At 29.7% G+C, this 15,201-nt stretch overlaps 1 protein-coding gene across 2 annotated transcripts in view; it reads right to left on the bottom strand.

Annotated features, from left to right (window-relative positions):
- Positions 1–126: 126 nt before the first annotated feature.
- LOC126734940 (retinaldehyde-binding protein 1) overlaps positions 127–15,201 on the bottom strand; it is a 77,188-nt gene continuing 62,113 nt past the window's right edge. For both annotated transcript variants that reach the window (XM_050438792.1, XM_050438793.1), the window contains exons 6-7: positions 1,001–1,117; positions 127–940 (exon numbers count right to left, since the gene is read on the bottom strand). In XM_050438792.1, the coding sequence (XP_050294749.1) occupies positions 686–940; positions 1,001–1,117 (372 nt within the window). In that variant the 3' untranslated portion in view covers positions 127–685. The remainder of the gene's footprint in view (positions 941–1,000; positions 1,118–15,201) is intronic.

Here is a 15,201-nt window from a genome sequence, read left to right as displayed (position 1 = left end):
TGCATATACAGAAGGCATCACAACAGTAGTAGCTTAATAAAACTTAAAAAAAAAATATTTAATTAAACACAAAAATAAATTTAAAAAAAGTAGTCAAACTTAAACAGAAGCAAGAAAAGAAATCAATTTATTTATAAAAATATTTTATTTATATAACTATTTATATAAGACATAACATAATATATTAATTTTTGTCATATAACTAGATTACATAAATATATTTAAATATAACAGTTAAAATAACTCAAAATAAAGTTCAAAATATGTATGTTTGATTCTTGAGTAGCTATGCCTAATATTGCACTATCAAAACTAATAATCCATGTGATGATGAATGTGGTAACTCTTTTTAAAACTATACTTAACCTATAACGTTATATTACTTAGTTTTATATAAATCTTAGAAAGGCAAGAATATTGGTCTAAAAAATACTTATACTATATTCATTTTTTTAAATAGATATCGCATTGTCGCACGGATAATCTGCTTAAAGAAACTCTTTGTACTAATCAAGAACACGAAAAAATATTTCCTAGTTGAGAAAAGTTTAGTGATTTGGTTTATCTGCTTAAGCTGCTTATTATATAAAACCTAAACTTTGTAAATATTATTAGATTTTAATACATTTTCTTATCAAACTACCCATACAATCTTAAGTACTTTAATCCACTAACTTAAAGTAATTTAATCTACTTCAAGTTTTCTAAAGCTTCCAACCAACTTTGCATTATCATTATATTTACTAGAATTTCTTGAACAAATAATTCCTCTGTCACTCAACAACTCAATATCGTCGATTGCCAACAATCTTTTTCGTTTGTCGTCCAACTCATGTTGCCAAGAAGAGATCATATCTTTCGATGGAATTTCTCCGCCCATTTCTTTGGGAAAACAACGTTTATCGACTTTTTGAAAAAGGCTTAAAGTTGAATTATGAACCTACGAATTGAAAAGAAAATTAAATTTAATCATAAAACAAGTTTTTAATCCTAAATTTACCATTATCCTCTCTTTTAACTTTTGGCTCATGTTCGATTTGGCGAAATCGTACACGTACTTCAGGGCATGCGGCATATTTAGTATGTGTATCTCTTTGTGTCGCATTGGAAATGATTGCTAAAAGTGAAATGATAAATTGTAGTGGTAAGATTTAAAATTCTTTTTTCGTAAATTTGTAATCAATATTTTCTTTCAGCGCAAAAATTAAAAAAGTGTTAAGAATTATAGGCTCTACGTACTACAAAATTTTAAAAAAAATTAATTTGGTATTGCAGGCAAAGTGGCAATAATAATTAGTTTAATTTAAATACACTTAAATAAAATCACTTAAATACTATAGAAGTAAGTTAAACTCTTATAGGTCTAGAAAAAATAACGAAAACAATGTGAAATGATTGAAAAAATGAGAAATATCTTTAATTGAAAAATTGTTATTACTTTTATTTATTTCTCACTTAACACAAGTGAAAAGTATATGATAGTCTTCATTGACCTGGCAACTTAGTAAAATTCAATACTATAATAAAATAAAATACAATTACTTTAGTTTTTGAGAAACAATAATATATTTGACCTGATTTTAATAAATAATTAATTAATTAATTTCTCTGTAATAAATTATTAGAATTCATTTAAACTCTTTAAGTGAAAACAATGACTCTCCAATGAAATAATTTACAGAAAATAAAAGAGTTTTGATTCTAGAAAAGTAAATTACTATCAATCTTCTGGGTAGAACTAGTAGTAAACGAAACTCATTTCATTTAAAATTATAATTAAGAGAAAAAAATTCTTGGTGATCCTCGGATGGCATAAAATTATCTAAATTAATTAAATGGTGAAACGAAAAAAGTCAATGGTTACTTATTGCAGATTTAGTCTATATTTCTATCAGTCTTTATTAAAACCTAAGAAAAGTCCTAAAAAATATTTTTAATTAAAAAATATAAATTAATTCTTTTTATTAACATTATATTATACAATGGACTTTTGTAACTGCAAATATCTTATTTAGATTTGAATAATATTTAAATGAAATTGCCGTGCTTCAAAGTAAAATAGGAAATTAGTTTGCTTTTCATTTCCAGGCCTTAATAAAAATTGGCAAAGCTGGATGGAAATGTGGATAATGACTTTTTTATTAATAATGAAATTCTCTCTTTTACTTTTATATCTTACAATTAAATAGTTAAAATATTCTTTTAGGCTCTTGCCATTTCAACTGGATAATGAGTAGTTTACTCTTAGCATTTGAAATTTTTATTTCAAATTTTTTTATTACTTTTTAATAATAAAGTCATTGTGAGTTTGTTTTAAATTAATTTAAATATATATAACTAAAAATGACTTGCTCAAGCTCTATATTTTTTTATATTTTAAATATTATTTAAATAAAATTCCTTTTATATTACTTTGGTCCCATATCATTAAAGGTAAAAAAGAAAATGCAGGTTTCTTTTAAGTTCTCAAGCTTAAAAAATTAAACTTTTGCAAAACTGGATGCAAAGTTTTTAAAAACTAGATAATTGTATATTCTTTTTGTTATTTTGTTAAGGAACACAAAAAATAAATTCTCTCTTTCAAAATAATAAAGTTGTTTTAATTCTTTGGCTTCCTATTAGAAAATAAAAGAAAATCTTTAAGATATCAGAATTTCAAAACATTGACTACAAAAGTTGAAAGTAAATTTAACTACTTGGATGTGCATATTTTCTTCATTTTAAAATTTCAAATATAGAAAAATTTAGCTGCCAAATATGATTGAAAAAAAAAATATATAGGTATTTTGAACGACAAATATAGCAAATTTTTTATATATCTGGTGTGCGGTAAATGTACTGGCGTACATGATGACAAAGAATATAATGTGGATGTACCTAAATGTGTAAATTGTGCAGCGTCAAATCAAAAGTACGGTCTTAACTTAGATGTTCGTCATACTTTGTGGGAGATCAATAAATGTGATTCGTACAAAAGAGGGCCTCCAGCGAAATAAGTATACCAAATAGCAATTAGATTCAAATATTGTCTACAACTCAAGCATTGTCTATTTAAAGTCTCAAGGCTTTTTGAACAATAAGGATGAAATAATTGTTTTATTAAAGGATTGGCAACCTAAGATCTTGTTTCTCAGTGAAACTCATGTATCAGAGGATATTGAACCCTGTGAACTTAATGTTGAGGGGTACAAACTAGAAAAGTGTGCGACAGACAATAATAGAACTGGAGGAGTAATTGCTTTGGTAAGAAATGATCTTCGATACAAGTTAAAAAATGTGCAATGTGTTGAAAATTTTGTTTGGTTGTTGTCCTTGGAACTGTCCTCGTCTGGTGTAAAGTATTTGTGTTCTGTATTGTATCATGCTCCACAAGGACAGGATGCTGCCTTTATTGAGTTTTTTGAAAACTACCTAGACGAGGCAAGCGATTTTGATGGCACTATTATTATTTTGGGAGATTTTAATCTGGATTTACTTAAAAACTCATTTTATGCATTTTACATAAAAGTGAAGACATATGGGCAGAGTATAAATCAAGACGAAATGCTATCGTGAGTAAAATTAGGAATGAGAAAGACAATTATTTTGGTACAACCATAGATGAAAATCGAAAAAATCCAAGGGAGCTATGGAAAAATCTGAAGACCCTTCTGCCGGGTAAAACTGAAGCAATACAGAGCGAAATTCTCTTTGGAATAAAGATTGAGACTGACGTGGCCGCAATAGCACATCAATTTAATCATTTTTTTATAGATAGTATCAGTGAGATTATTCAAAATAAACCGCAACAAAATATAGTTAGCAATGCCCTAAGAAGTCCAACCTCAACTAATATTCTCCAGAATTTTGAACCAATATTAATGGCTAAATTGAGACAAGTCGTTAATAATCTAAAAAATGTAGGCGGGGGTGAAGATGGCATCTCCAAACAGATTCTTTGTGATGTCTTTCATGTTGCTGGAAATAGGCTGTTGGACGTCGTAAACACCTCACTTTCAAATGGCGTCTTCCCGGAGTCCTGGAAGATATCAACAGTTATTCCTGTCCCAAAGGTGCCAAATACCAAGTTGTCTAATGAGTTTCGTCCTATTAATACTGTTCCTATATGTGAAAAGGTCTTAGAAGTATGTGTAAAAGAGCAATTACTGCAGTTCTGTGATAACAACCAAATTATAGTTCCTAACCAATCTGGCTTTCGTGAACGTCATTCATGTGAATCTGTACTTCTGAATATCTGTGATAATTTTTTAAAGGCAATTGACTCAGGTAATTATGTGTTGGCTGTGTTTTTTGGATTTTAAAAGGGCGTTTGAAACTGTTGATAGAGATATATTGTTGGGTAAGTTAGAGCACATAGGAATTAAGCTGAACGTTTTAAAGTGGTTAATGTCTTATTTGTGTAATAGGTTACAACGTGTGAAGTTTAATAATGCTATGTCTGAAACTGTAAATGTCGATGTCGGTGTGCCCCAAGGTACTGTTCTGGGTCCATTATTGTTTTTATTTTACATTAATAATATGGTTAGGGTGGCTTAAAAATCAAATATTATTTTATTTGCTGATGATACTATGCTCTATATAGTTGGTCAAAATCTACAGCAAATGGTTTGCGACATGAACATAGAACTTGGCAATTGGTTTGACTGGCTTTGTAACAATAAGTTAAGCTTAAATACCAAAAAATCAAAATTTTGTATATTTGGTAGACAGTCGAAGATAACTTCTATTGACATTGAAAGTGTAAGTGTTTGTGTGGATGGACAGAAATTAGTTTACGAGGATCAAATTAAATATCTCGGAGTAATCTTAGACTCGAACTTAACTTTTCAGTCTCATGCGGATTATATCATGAGAAAGTTTGCTAAAAAGGTAGGATTCATTAATAGGGTGGGACAAAACTTATCAATGAATACAAAAAGAACGTTATTTAATGCTATAGCTCTTCCGCATTTACAATTTTGTTCAACTCTTTTACATAATTTACCGCAATATAAAATCTCTCAATTGGAAAAAATTCAAAATAGGGCAATGAGAACAATATTGAGATGTAACCGCTATACTCCTATTAAAATAATGTTGACCGTCCATCAACGAATTATGTTTAATGTTAATGTATTTATATTTAAGTTAAAGAAAGGCATTTTACCTAATTATATATGTGATAAGTTAGTGCTATTTCGTGATGTCAATAATTATAATACTAGGAATTGTACTGATTTTATTTAAGCTCATAAGTGTTACACCATTCAAATGCTTAATTCCGTCCTATAAAGGTTTGCTCGAATTTAATAAATTGCCTAATGACTTAAAAATCTGTAATAATATAAATAGTTTTAAACGATTATTAAGAGTACACAGTATTATTAGGCCCATGTTTTGTTTTTTATATTTAATTTTTGTCGTTTTAATCTCTTTTTATTTTATATGTAGCAATTTGCTAAATAAAGATTATTATATATTATATATATCTAAAAAAACATATATTTTCAAAAAAACAATTATCAAGTTAATATTTATGATTAAATTAGTTTACCTGTTTACAAAAAGCTTATTATAATAAAATAAGTAATGTAAATATTTTATTATTGTAGAAGCTATAATTTAAATTCGCTGCTTTTTAAATGACTTTTTTGTAAAGTAGAACCTGAGAAAACATAAAATACTATCAAGTTTTTTAGTAGAACCTATTCAGAACTTTCTATAAAAATAAGAACTTATCCAGAACTTCTTCTTTTCTTTCAGAAAAATATGAAAATTTACTCACAAATTTATCATTGAACCGGTGTAAGCAGAAAGGGCACAAGTCAATATTTTGACAAATTGCCATTATACCTAAAATGTGTTGTGCGTACTATGGTAGACGCAACGGATTAAGCATAAGGGGCACAAGTCCGCATCCCCGATGTCTTAGAAATGTCGGGTAATAATGCTAGCGTTATGCATAAAAGGCACACGTCACACACAGGCGAAATTCGGGGAAAAGCCGGCCATAAATCGGAAATACCAACTTCCAATTAAGGCATATTCTGAGTATAATTCAATTATCTAGTTACCTGGGTATAATAAACAATTACCCTTTTGTTTTTCGTCTTGTCACTTGGCAGAAATATTTTAGTTGAAAGTTGATGTTCGTGGAGACTATTTCATTGTGATTCAAAAGTGCCTGTAAAAAGTAGTAATTTAAATTTAGTTTTTCGGCAAAGTGTGGGTGAAAATTTTGTAAAGCACCAATGGAGCCTATTGCTAGTGGTAAGTAGAATATTAAAAATTATATTAATTAAAAATATTTCTTTACTTTTTTTTATTACTGATTTTTTGAAAAGTTAACAGTTAATTTTTTTTAAGAATTTAAATTTCTGATCTTCTGCTAAACTAAAAGTATAATTTCGCGTAATTTCCCGAATTTAAATTAGTTTTAAATTATTGCTTAATAAGTCCTTTGTAAGATCCAATCTTAAGTTGCTGCGATAATTTGCGATATTGACGAAAAAATATTTTTAAAGATTTGTAGTCCGGGTCCAAATTCGTATAAAATGCTATTGTAGGTCCAAAACGCAAGAAATAATTTTCTGCTACTAACTTGAAGAATAAATTAATTTTTATAAAATAAAACATCATTTAATAGAAAATTTAATATAGAAATAAAAAAATTGCCATATGGGTTTAAAATTCAATATGGCAACCAATTTTAAATAGCAAAATCTTATGAAAAATAATTAACAAAATTACTTATTATTTCAGGGTCAGCAACAAAATCTGCTTGGTTTAAAAGAAGCCAACTTGTCAGTTGGTTAGGAATTTGTCAGTCCAAGAAAAGAATGGAGCAGTGCCGTTATTTGGCAGAAAAAGTGACCTCTACCATGCGAGTTGAACGCTTGTCAGAAGAGTCTTCAAGAGCCATATATAAATTCATCGAGAAATATCACACAAAATGGCCATCAGCATCAAGAAATAAAACTGCATTTGAAAATAAAAATCGAGATTGGTTAAATATTGAGTTGGAATTTTCTTCTGCAATGAATGAAGCTCAACCAGCCGAAATGCAGGATATAACTCTATCGATAGAGGGAGGCCATTCACTGGATTTTTAGATTTAAGTGACCGATCAAAAAGAAGAAGAACTGAACAGATGCGAGCAGATCAAAGCCCTGAAGAACTAACATTTGCTGCTCAAATGAAGTTTAGGTCCGAAGGTAAACTGGATGAAGCAGATGTGTTAAAAAATGTTGCATTCTCATCACCAACCCGTGCATCAAAATATAAAAAATCTCTTGAAAAAGAATGTGAAATACCATTTTCAGCGGACGAAGCCTTATCGCTTTTTGTAGAGGCTAAATTGACAAAATTTCAATACAATCTTATAAGAAATTCGGCAAAAAGCCATAGGTCAACTCCTTATCCTAATTATGAGTCAATAACTGCCGCAAAAAAAGGTGCTACCCAGAAAACCTAAACATTTCTGAGGATGTTGCTGAAGTGCCTCTTCAAAGTTTGCTGGATCATACATCTTTAAGGTTATTTGAGTCCCTAAAAGAAGTTTTAAATTCTTTAAACCAAGAAAAATATAATAATTTAAATTTAATTTGCAAATGGGCGTGTGACGGGAGTTCTGGGATGAGTCAATACAATCAGCAGTTTGCAGAGTCCAATATTTCAGATGCTAATATCTTTTTAACATCAATGGTACCAATTCAGCTCATTAACGGTGATCCGAAATCAAAACATAAGTTTGTAATCTGGGAAAATCCCAGAACTTTCTCCACACGATTCTGTAGACCTCTTAGAGTCCAGTTTAGGCATGAAACAACAGAGTTATCAGTGAGAGAAAAGCAATATTTTGACCAACAAATTTCAGATTTGCAACCAACAAAGCTTGATATTCAAGGAAACAATATATTTTTAAAACACATTTTATATTTTACAATGATAGATGGCAAATTGTGTAATGCTGTTACTGAAAATACTTCAACTCAGAGATGCTATTTGTGTAATCTAACATCCAAAGATTTTAACAATTTTAAAACAGAAAATTGCTGACGAATCTAGATTTCAATTTGGTTTGTCATCTTTACATGCTTGGATTCATTTTTTTGAGTGTTTGCTGCATCTATCTTATAAGATGGAATTTAAGCAATTGCAAGCGCGAGGCCAGGAAAACAAAGAAAAACTTGCAAATGCCAAAAAACGAATCCAAGACTTATTTTTTAAAGAAATGGGACTATTGGTTGACCGACCAAAACCTGGTTTTGGAAGTAATAATGACGGCAACACTGCTCGCCGTTTTTTTGAGAATGCTGCTAAAGCTTCGGAAATTACAGGCATTAATCAAGATTTGATATTTAGATTCAGAGTAATTTTATTAACAATTTCTAGTGGTTTTCATATTAAAATCGATAGTTTTAAGGATTACTGTCATGATACGGCCAGAAAATTTGTAGAATTGTATCCGTGGTACAATTCTACTCAAAAGCGTGCCAACTTCCGTGCATAAAATCTTAATGCACAGTTCTGATATAATATCATATTTTTTGGTTCCAATTGGGCAACTTGGCGAAGAAGCCCAGGAATCAAGAAATTAAGATATTAAAAGATTCAGAGAATTTCATGCACGGAAGTTTTCAAGAAAACAAAACATGGAAGATATATTTTGTAATCTCTTAATATCTTCTGATCCTTTAATCTCCAACATGAAAAAATCATCTGCTAAAAAGCTTAAACAGTACCCTTTAGAAGTTTTGGCATTTTTTGATGAACCAACAATTTCTGCTGATGAAAGTGATAGTGAAGATATTGATTGATTTTAATTATTATTAAGATAGGTTAGGTTTTACTATTATTACAAAGTTATTGTTAAGTAAGCTCTGTATATACTTTACATACTTAAATATATTACTCTTAACATGTATTTTAATTGCTTATTTTTACACACAAAGCAAAGGTTACTTATAAAATAGCACGAAAACAAACAAATCACAACTTTATTTAGTAATTTATAATAAGAAATTTTATTAAACTCAGGTACTTATATTATCAAAAGTCTCAACATTTTGAATTTTATTTCAAAAATTTTCCGTATTATGAATTTTAAACTCTTAACTGAAAAATTGTTGAAATAATAACATTCTGAAATTTTTTAAGGAAATGCGTACTTACGCAGCGCCTATGTAATGCAATAAATGAACCCAAGGGGGGCGGGGGGGATTTAAACAAATTTTTTTAAAATGAACGTGTTATGTTAGTTTTAACATTTTCTTATGATTAAATATGTTTGTGGTTCATATCAGCACTACTACTATTTATGGCCGGCTTTTCCCCGATTTTCGCCTGTGTGCGTCAGTGACACGTGACAAATTGCCATTATACCTAAAATGTGTTCTCATATGGTAGACGCAACGGATTATGCATAAGGGGCACAAGTCCGCATCCCCGATGTCTTAGAAATGTCGGGTAATAATGCTAGCGTTATGCATAAAAGGCACACGTCAGTGACATGTGCCGGTTATGCGAAATGTTAGTGTTTCAAATAGTGGGGTCAACATGTGTTTGTCGTGCGTTTTACGTCATCAGCAAAAATTCGATCTCAGTTAATCTGTTGGTTGCTTCAGGGACAGTTGCACGTGGTTTTAGTTTCATTTGACATGGATGACAATTCTGAATTAACACCTAATAAAAGATGAAAAGCAGAGCCTTCTAAGTATGCTCGCAACATACAGAAAAGGGCAAGATTGGAAGGAAAGTCTTATAAAAACAGTAAAGGAAGAGACGTTTGTGAGAAAAAAATTAATAATGGAGTCCTTTGCAGGTAGGTTCTTTTATTGTATTTTTGGCACATCGGTTAATTTCATTATTTAGTTTTATACTTTAAGCTCTAAAACGAACAAGACATTTTTCTACAGGGTCTTGTGGAAATGATGGAAGTAAAGCAGCGGCGTCCTCGACCAGGTGACAAAAAAATAAACCCAAATCAAAAAGTTTCAAGTACTACTCATTTAAAGGAAGTTCCAAAGTAGAGATTTGTGTTAAAGCATTTTTGAATTTATATGCTATCACGTACAAACGCATCAGGAGAATTAACACCTTATCCTCACAAGGCAAGTCACCGAATGACTTACGCGGAAAAATGACAAGTGGTAATACTTTCTCAGAAGAAATTTGGAATTGTGTAAAGGAACACATACAATCATTTCCTATAAAAATCAGCCACTATTCAGGACGTGAAAAACATTTTATTTGAATAGCCAGCTAAATTTGACAAAAATGCATCAGCTTTACCTAGAGAAGTATCCAAACTAAAAGGTAAGCTTTTCATTTTATAGATGCTTGTTGATGTTTGTTCGACTTGTGAATTACTAAATAACAAAATAAAAGACCAAAATTTGAATGACACGGTCAAGCGTACTGCCGTCGCAGAATTGATAGTTCACAAACGAAGGGCTAAAAAATTTTATCCAAAAATAACCAAAGATATTGAAGAAAAGGAAAATAAAGACCAAGTTCTGTCATTGGCCTTCTATTTTATGCAAAATGTCCAGTTACCCACAACTTCTGTGGGTGAGGTATTTTACTACCAGCAGCTTACTGTGTCCGTATTTTGTATTCACAATCTTAAGACAAATAAATCCAGGATGTACGTTTACCATGAGGGACAGGCAAAGAAAACAGCTGACAAAATTTGCACGTTTGTTCTCGAATATCTTAATAAATTCAAGGAAAATCAATCAGAGCTTCATCTTTACAGTGATAACTGCTGGGGCCAAAACAAGAATCATACTATGGTCAGGATGCTTTTGGCTCTCACAGGTTCTGGTAAATTTATCATGATTTGGCACTTTTTCCCAGTTAGAGGGCATTCATTCGGTCACGGGACAGGGACTTCGCGTTGGTGAAAAAAAAATTACGGAAACATGATAGAATATGCACCATTCACAAGATCTCCACGATTATTATTACCAGTACAAAAGATAATACAAAATTTTCAAAGAGGTTGCAACAAGTGACGTATTAGATTTCAAAAACTGGTGGGGAAAATTTTATAAAAAAACCTGTGTCTCTGAAGAAACAAAACATTTTCCTCGTAACGAAAAGGTCAACTTTCAAATAAGCACCTTTTCATGTTTTAAATATACATCCCAACAAAAAGGCACTGTTCAAGCCTATCCTTTTACTGACGGTTTGGTGTCATATACATTTAATTTATCACAACCTGGGATGGCCTGCTTTGCCAACGAGCCTTGCGCATCCCTTAGGAAAAGTTCCTATTAAGGCCAACAAAATGGAGCATATAAGGAAATGCACTGCTTTTATTGCAGAAGAACACAAACCATATTTTGATGCTATTCTTCAGTGGCCTACAATCAACAATCAATAAGTGATCCGAAGATTAGTTTTTCCAAAACATTGTACTCTTCTATTGAAATTAGCTGTTTATTTTTAACTTGTACTTTACATAACTAAAGCTGTATTAAAAAAAATAAATATTTTTCAAATTTACTAAATATCATTATTTGTAAAAACGGCACATGTCAATTCTTTCAAAGTCTTCTGGGGGAGCTAAAATCTGTTTTTAAATTTAAAATATAAGGAGACAAATCGTGCTATTCAAACTACAAATCAATTATAGCAATAAATGTTAATAATTTTACTTAATTTGATGAAAAAACAGTTTTTATCGATTTCCCAAAAATGTGTTTTTTTGACATGTGCCCTTTCTGCTTACATCGATTCAATTAATTAAATTTACGATAATACTTTTTTTAATTTTGAGTTTATAGATAATTTTTATTTGTTATTTAACATCTGAGTATAATTAAAATTTTTCAAAATATATTATAGGAGTATCACGTTAAACTAATTTTCTTACTAATTATCGTAAAAAGAAGAAATTATAGGGTAACTATTATTAATTTAAATTAATTATATCTAAAACAAATAACCAAATTAAGAGATTTATAAATACAAATATAATTTACTATAATTTCTCTTTTAATTTAAGACCCATGTTCAACTTAGTATTTTAAGAAATAATGTATAGTAGTAATCAATACTTAGAGGTGACAGGATTGGTTTTAATGACACTCGCTCTATAAGTTGAAGTTAAGAAGCAGAATATCTAGGTATTACCTAAAAAGGTACTGTATATTTTGTATTAAAGTAATTTTTTTTTAATATCTAATAAATAATGATATTAAGTATTTAACAAATTTTATTTACCATAATTATATTTTTAAATTTTTGTACTAATATTTAATTTGAAATTTTAATTAGTTACAATTAAAGTAACATGGATTAGAAGAACTTATTATCTCTGTATATTATTCTTACCAATTTCACAAAAATAAATATAGATAAGTATTTATAACAGCTTCAATAGGAAATATAATTTTTTTGTTTAAATATGTGTTTAAGTAAATAGAAATGAGTTTACTTAATAAATTTTCTATACCATAATTATATATATTTGAATTTTTTACTTAAGTTTAATTTTAAATTTTAATTAACACCTGATCTAATACGAATTGCTTTTGATGACTCACAGTGTATACAGAGAGTTTTGCAAAGTACAGTAGCGAACAAACGTATGGAAATTAAAGAACGAAAGACGTATATTATACCAAAAATGTGTAAAGCAAATTGACTCTTCTTAACGTCTTGACGTAAGAAGGGGTACTTTAAATAAAATTATTAAGCGTTACTTACCACTTACCACAAGGAACTGTAGAATATGTACGTAAAAGGAAAGCCAAATCCGAAAGTAAAAAATGCAAAAAGTGCCATTGATTTAAATGAGAAACTTAAAGCAGAATACCCAAACATAAAGCTTTATGGCAATACTGTTAGACGTCCCCATATAATGAGAAATTTATATTCGACAAAATCAAGATGTTTCAGTACTTTTCAGCGATTAGAGCAATTTCAATTTATTTGGGAACGATTATACAGAATATGTAAGAAATCCTCCTAGTCAAAGATTCATTCCACAGTATTTGATTTCAGCTGTCCAAATATGGAGGAGAAAAACTTATGGAATGGGGCTATTCTCAGAATTGAATTGAACGCTCAAAAGTGTGTTGACATATTTGAGAGTTGTTTAACATTTATTGAGATATTAACTTGTTGCCCTATGATAAGAATCTACCATTGTTATGGATTTTCCAATAGGATACTAAACACACTTCCCAAATGGTTAAGAATTGGTTGCTAAAGAAAAAAAATCGAGTATTGGATTGGCTTTCCAACTCACCCGATTTGAACCATATAGAGATTTTTTTCAGCACTTTGCAATTGCTTTTTCAGCAAATTAAATGAGAAAAAGAAAGATAAAAAATCCAAAAGATTTATGGCTAGTTTTTTAGTATGAATAAGATTTTAGTCATTTATTAAGGCCAAGAGGTGGCCAGCTAAATATTAAAGTAAAGGATGGTTGAATGAATATGAGTTTTTTGTTTATACTTTAAAAATGTTTTCATACTTTTATCTGCCACTGTATATTATTTATTTCTTTATTAAAATGTTTGGCTAATATTATGAAGTTTTAAGTTCTTTGTACTTTAGTTATCAAAATTTTGCATAATAAACAGAGTAAATTACCTAAAAAAAATACAATAGGTTTTCTTGATATCTTGCATTCCAAAAACATTTATCACGAGGACTATTTGTTTTATTTTGGACATTTGTTTAATTCTCAATGTAACCAACTTCCAGCAAGAGTAAATTTCGTATTAGATAAGCATGTGCTAAGCAATTTATCCTAAATCTAATTTATAGAAATATAACTCGTCGCGTGTGTACTGAAGCGCGCTCCCAGAAAACATAAATGCAATCAGTTAGTAGATATACGTTATTAAATTTTACGAAAGTGTGTCACATTAGCAATCCGATGCTGTTATATAATCAATAGTTGCAATTTTAACTTAACCTTCAGATATTCGGATAAATGCATGAGTTATTATTTTTATCATCATAGCCATCGTGATGGAATTGAAACCTTTTGCGTAAACTTAAAATAAAAGAGACATAGTTTAAGCTCTACACGAAATTACTTTATCTTTAAATGTGTTTCTCTAACCATGTTAAATTTTTATTTAGTTTTTAATTTTAATTTATAAAATAATTTGCAAGAATTGTAGGAAAAAATACATGGGGAAAACTAGAAGATCAACAATTAATAGCAGTCTTGACACATGTTTTGCTAGTCTTGTTGGCATCATCCTCAGAACAAGACTAAAAGTTCTTTAATTTTATATTTTTAATTTAACATTAAATTTCAAATTACTATCTATGAAGATCAACGAATTAGAGATTTAAATCTTTATACGTGTTTCGCTAGCCTTCTTGGGAGCATCCTCACGATAAAACTAAAACTTCTTTAGGTTTAATCATTTTATATTTTTAGTTTAACATTAAATATTTAATTTCTAGCTATAGGACACATTGGAGGGATTGTAGCAAAAAATGCATAGAGCAAACCAGAAGATTACTTAATGCTAGATTTAAGTTTTCATACGTGTTTCGCTAGCTTTGTAGGGAGCATTGTCTAGAAAAGGTTAAATTTATTTGTAATAATTTTGAATTTTTAATTTACTTATAAGATGAAATGAAAAGGTTGTAGCAAAAAATACACATATTTTACGATTTTTACATTTGTTTCTAATGATTTAAGGATTCTAATGATATCGATATTTAATTGGCGCAGTCGTTAGTAGGATTGTCAAAGATCAATATGTCACATATTGATTTTATTGGTTCTATAATTTATTGGCAATCGAACAATCGGTCTAGAGTAATTCAAGTAAATATTGAATTACTTGCAAAGACCAAAGTAAAAGTATACTAAATCAGATAAATAGATCATGTATTTAACTGGATAGTCTCAAAAACCCAGGAGATTGGTACTACATTGACCAGGTTTGCAAGAAGTTGAACGTTGCCTTGGATGAACTCGACACCTCAGGTCTTTCCTTCTTACATAATAGCATTTAGAATCCTCGGGTATGTAAATGCAATTATTTTATATATGTCCGATGTTGACGAATTAAGTGATTCATTAAGCAATTTATTAATCAAACCTTTAATTTGCTCTGGCTTCACTTTTCAAAAGTTGGAACTATTAAATTCTACTGGGACCTAAAATGTGTGACGCAATTCAATGAAGGTCTATCAGAATTAAACCGATAATTGTTGCAATATCCACATTAATAAATG

The sequence above is a fragment of the Anthonomus grandis genome, chromosome 4 (genome assembly GCF_022605725.1).
Source record: "Anthonomus grandis grandis chromosome 4, icAntGran1.3, whole genome shotgun sequence".
Lineage (NCBI taxonomy): Eukaryota > Metazoa > Arthropoda > Insecta > Coleoptera > Curculionidae > Anthonomus > Anthonomus grandis.
Note: the sequence above shows the minus strand (reverse complement) of the source record. Positions and strands in the feature narration are given on the sequence as shown.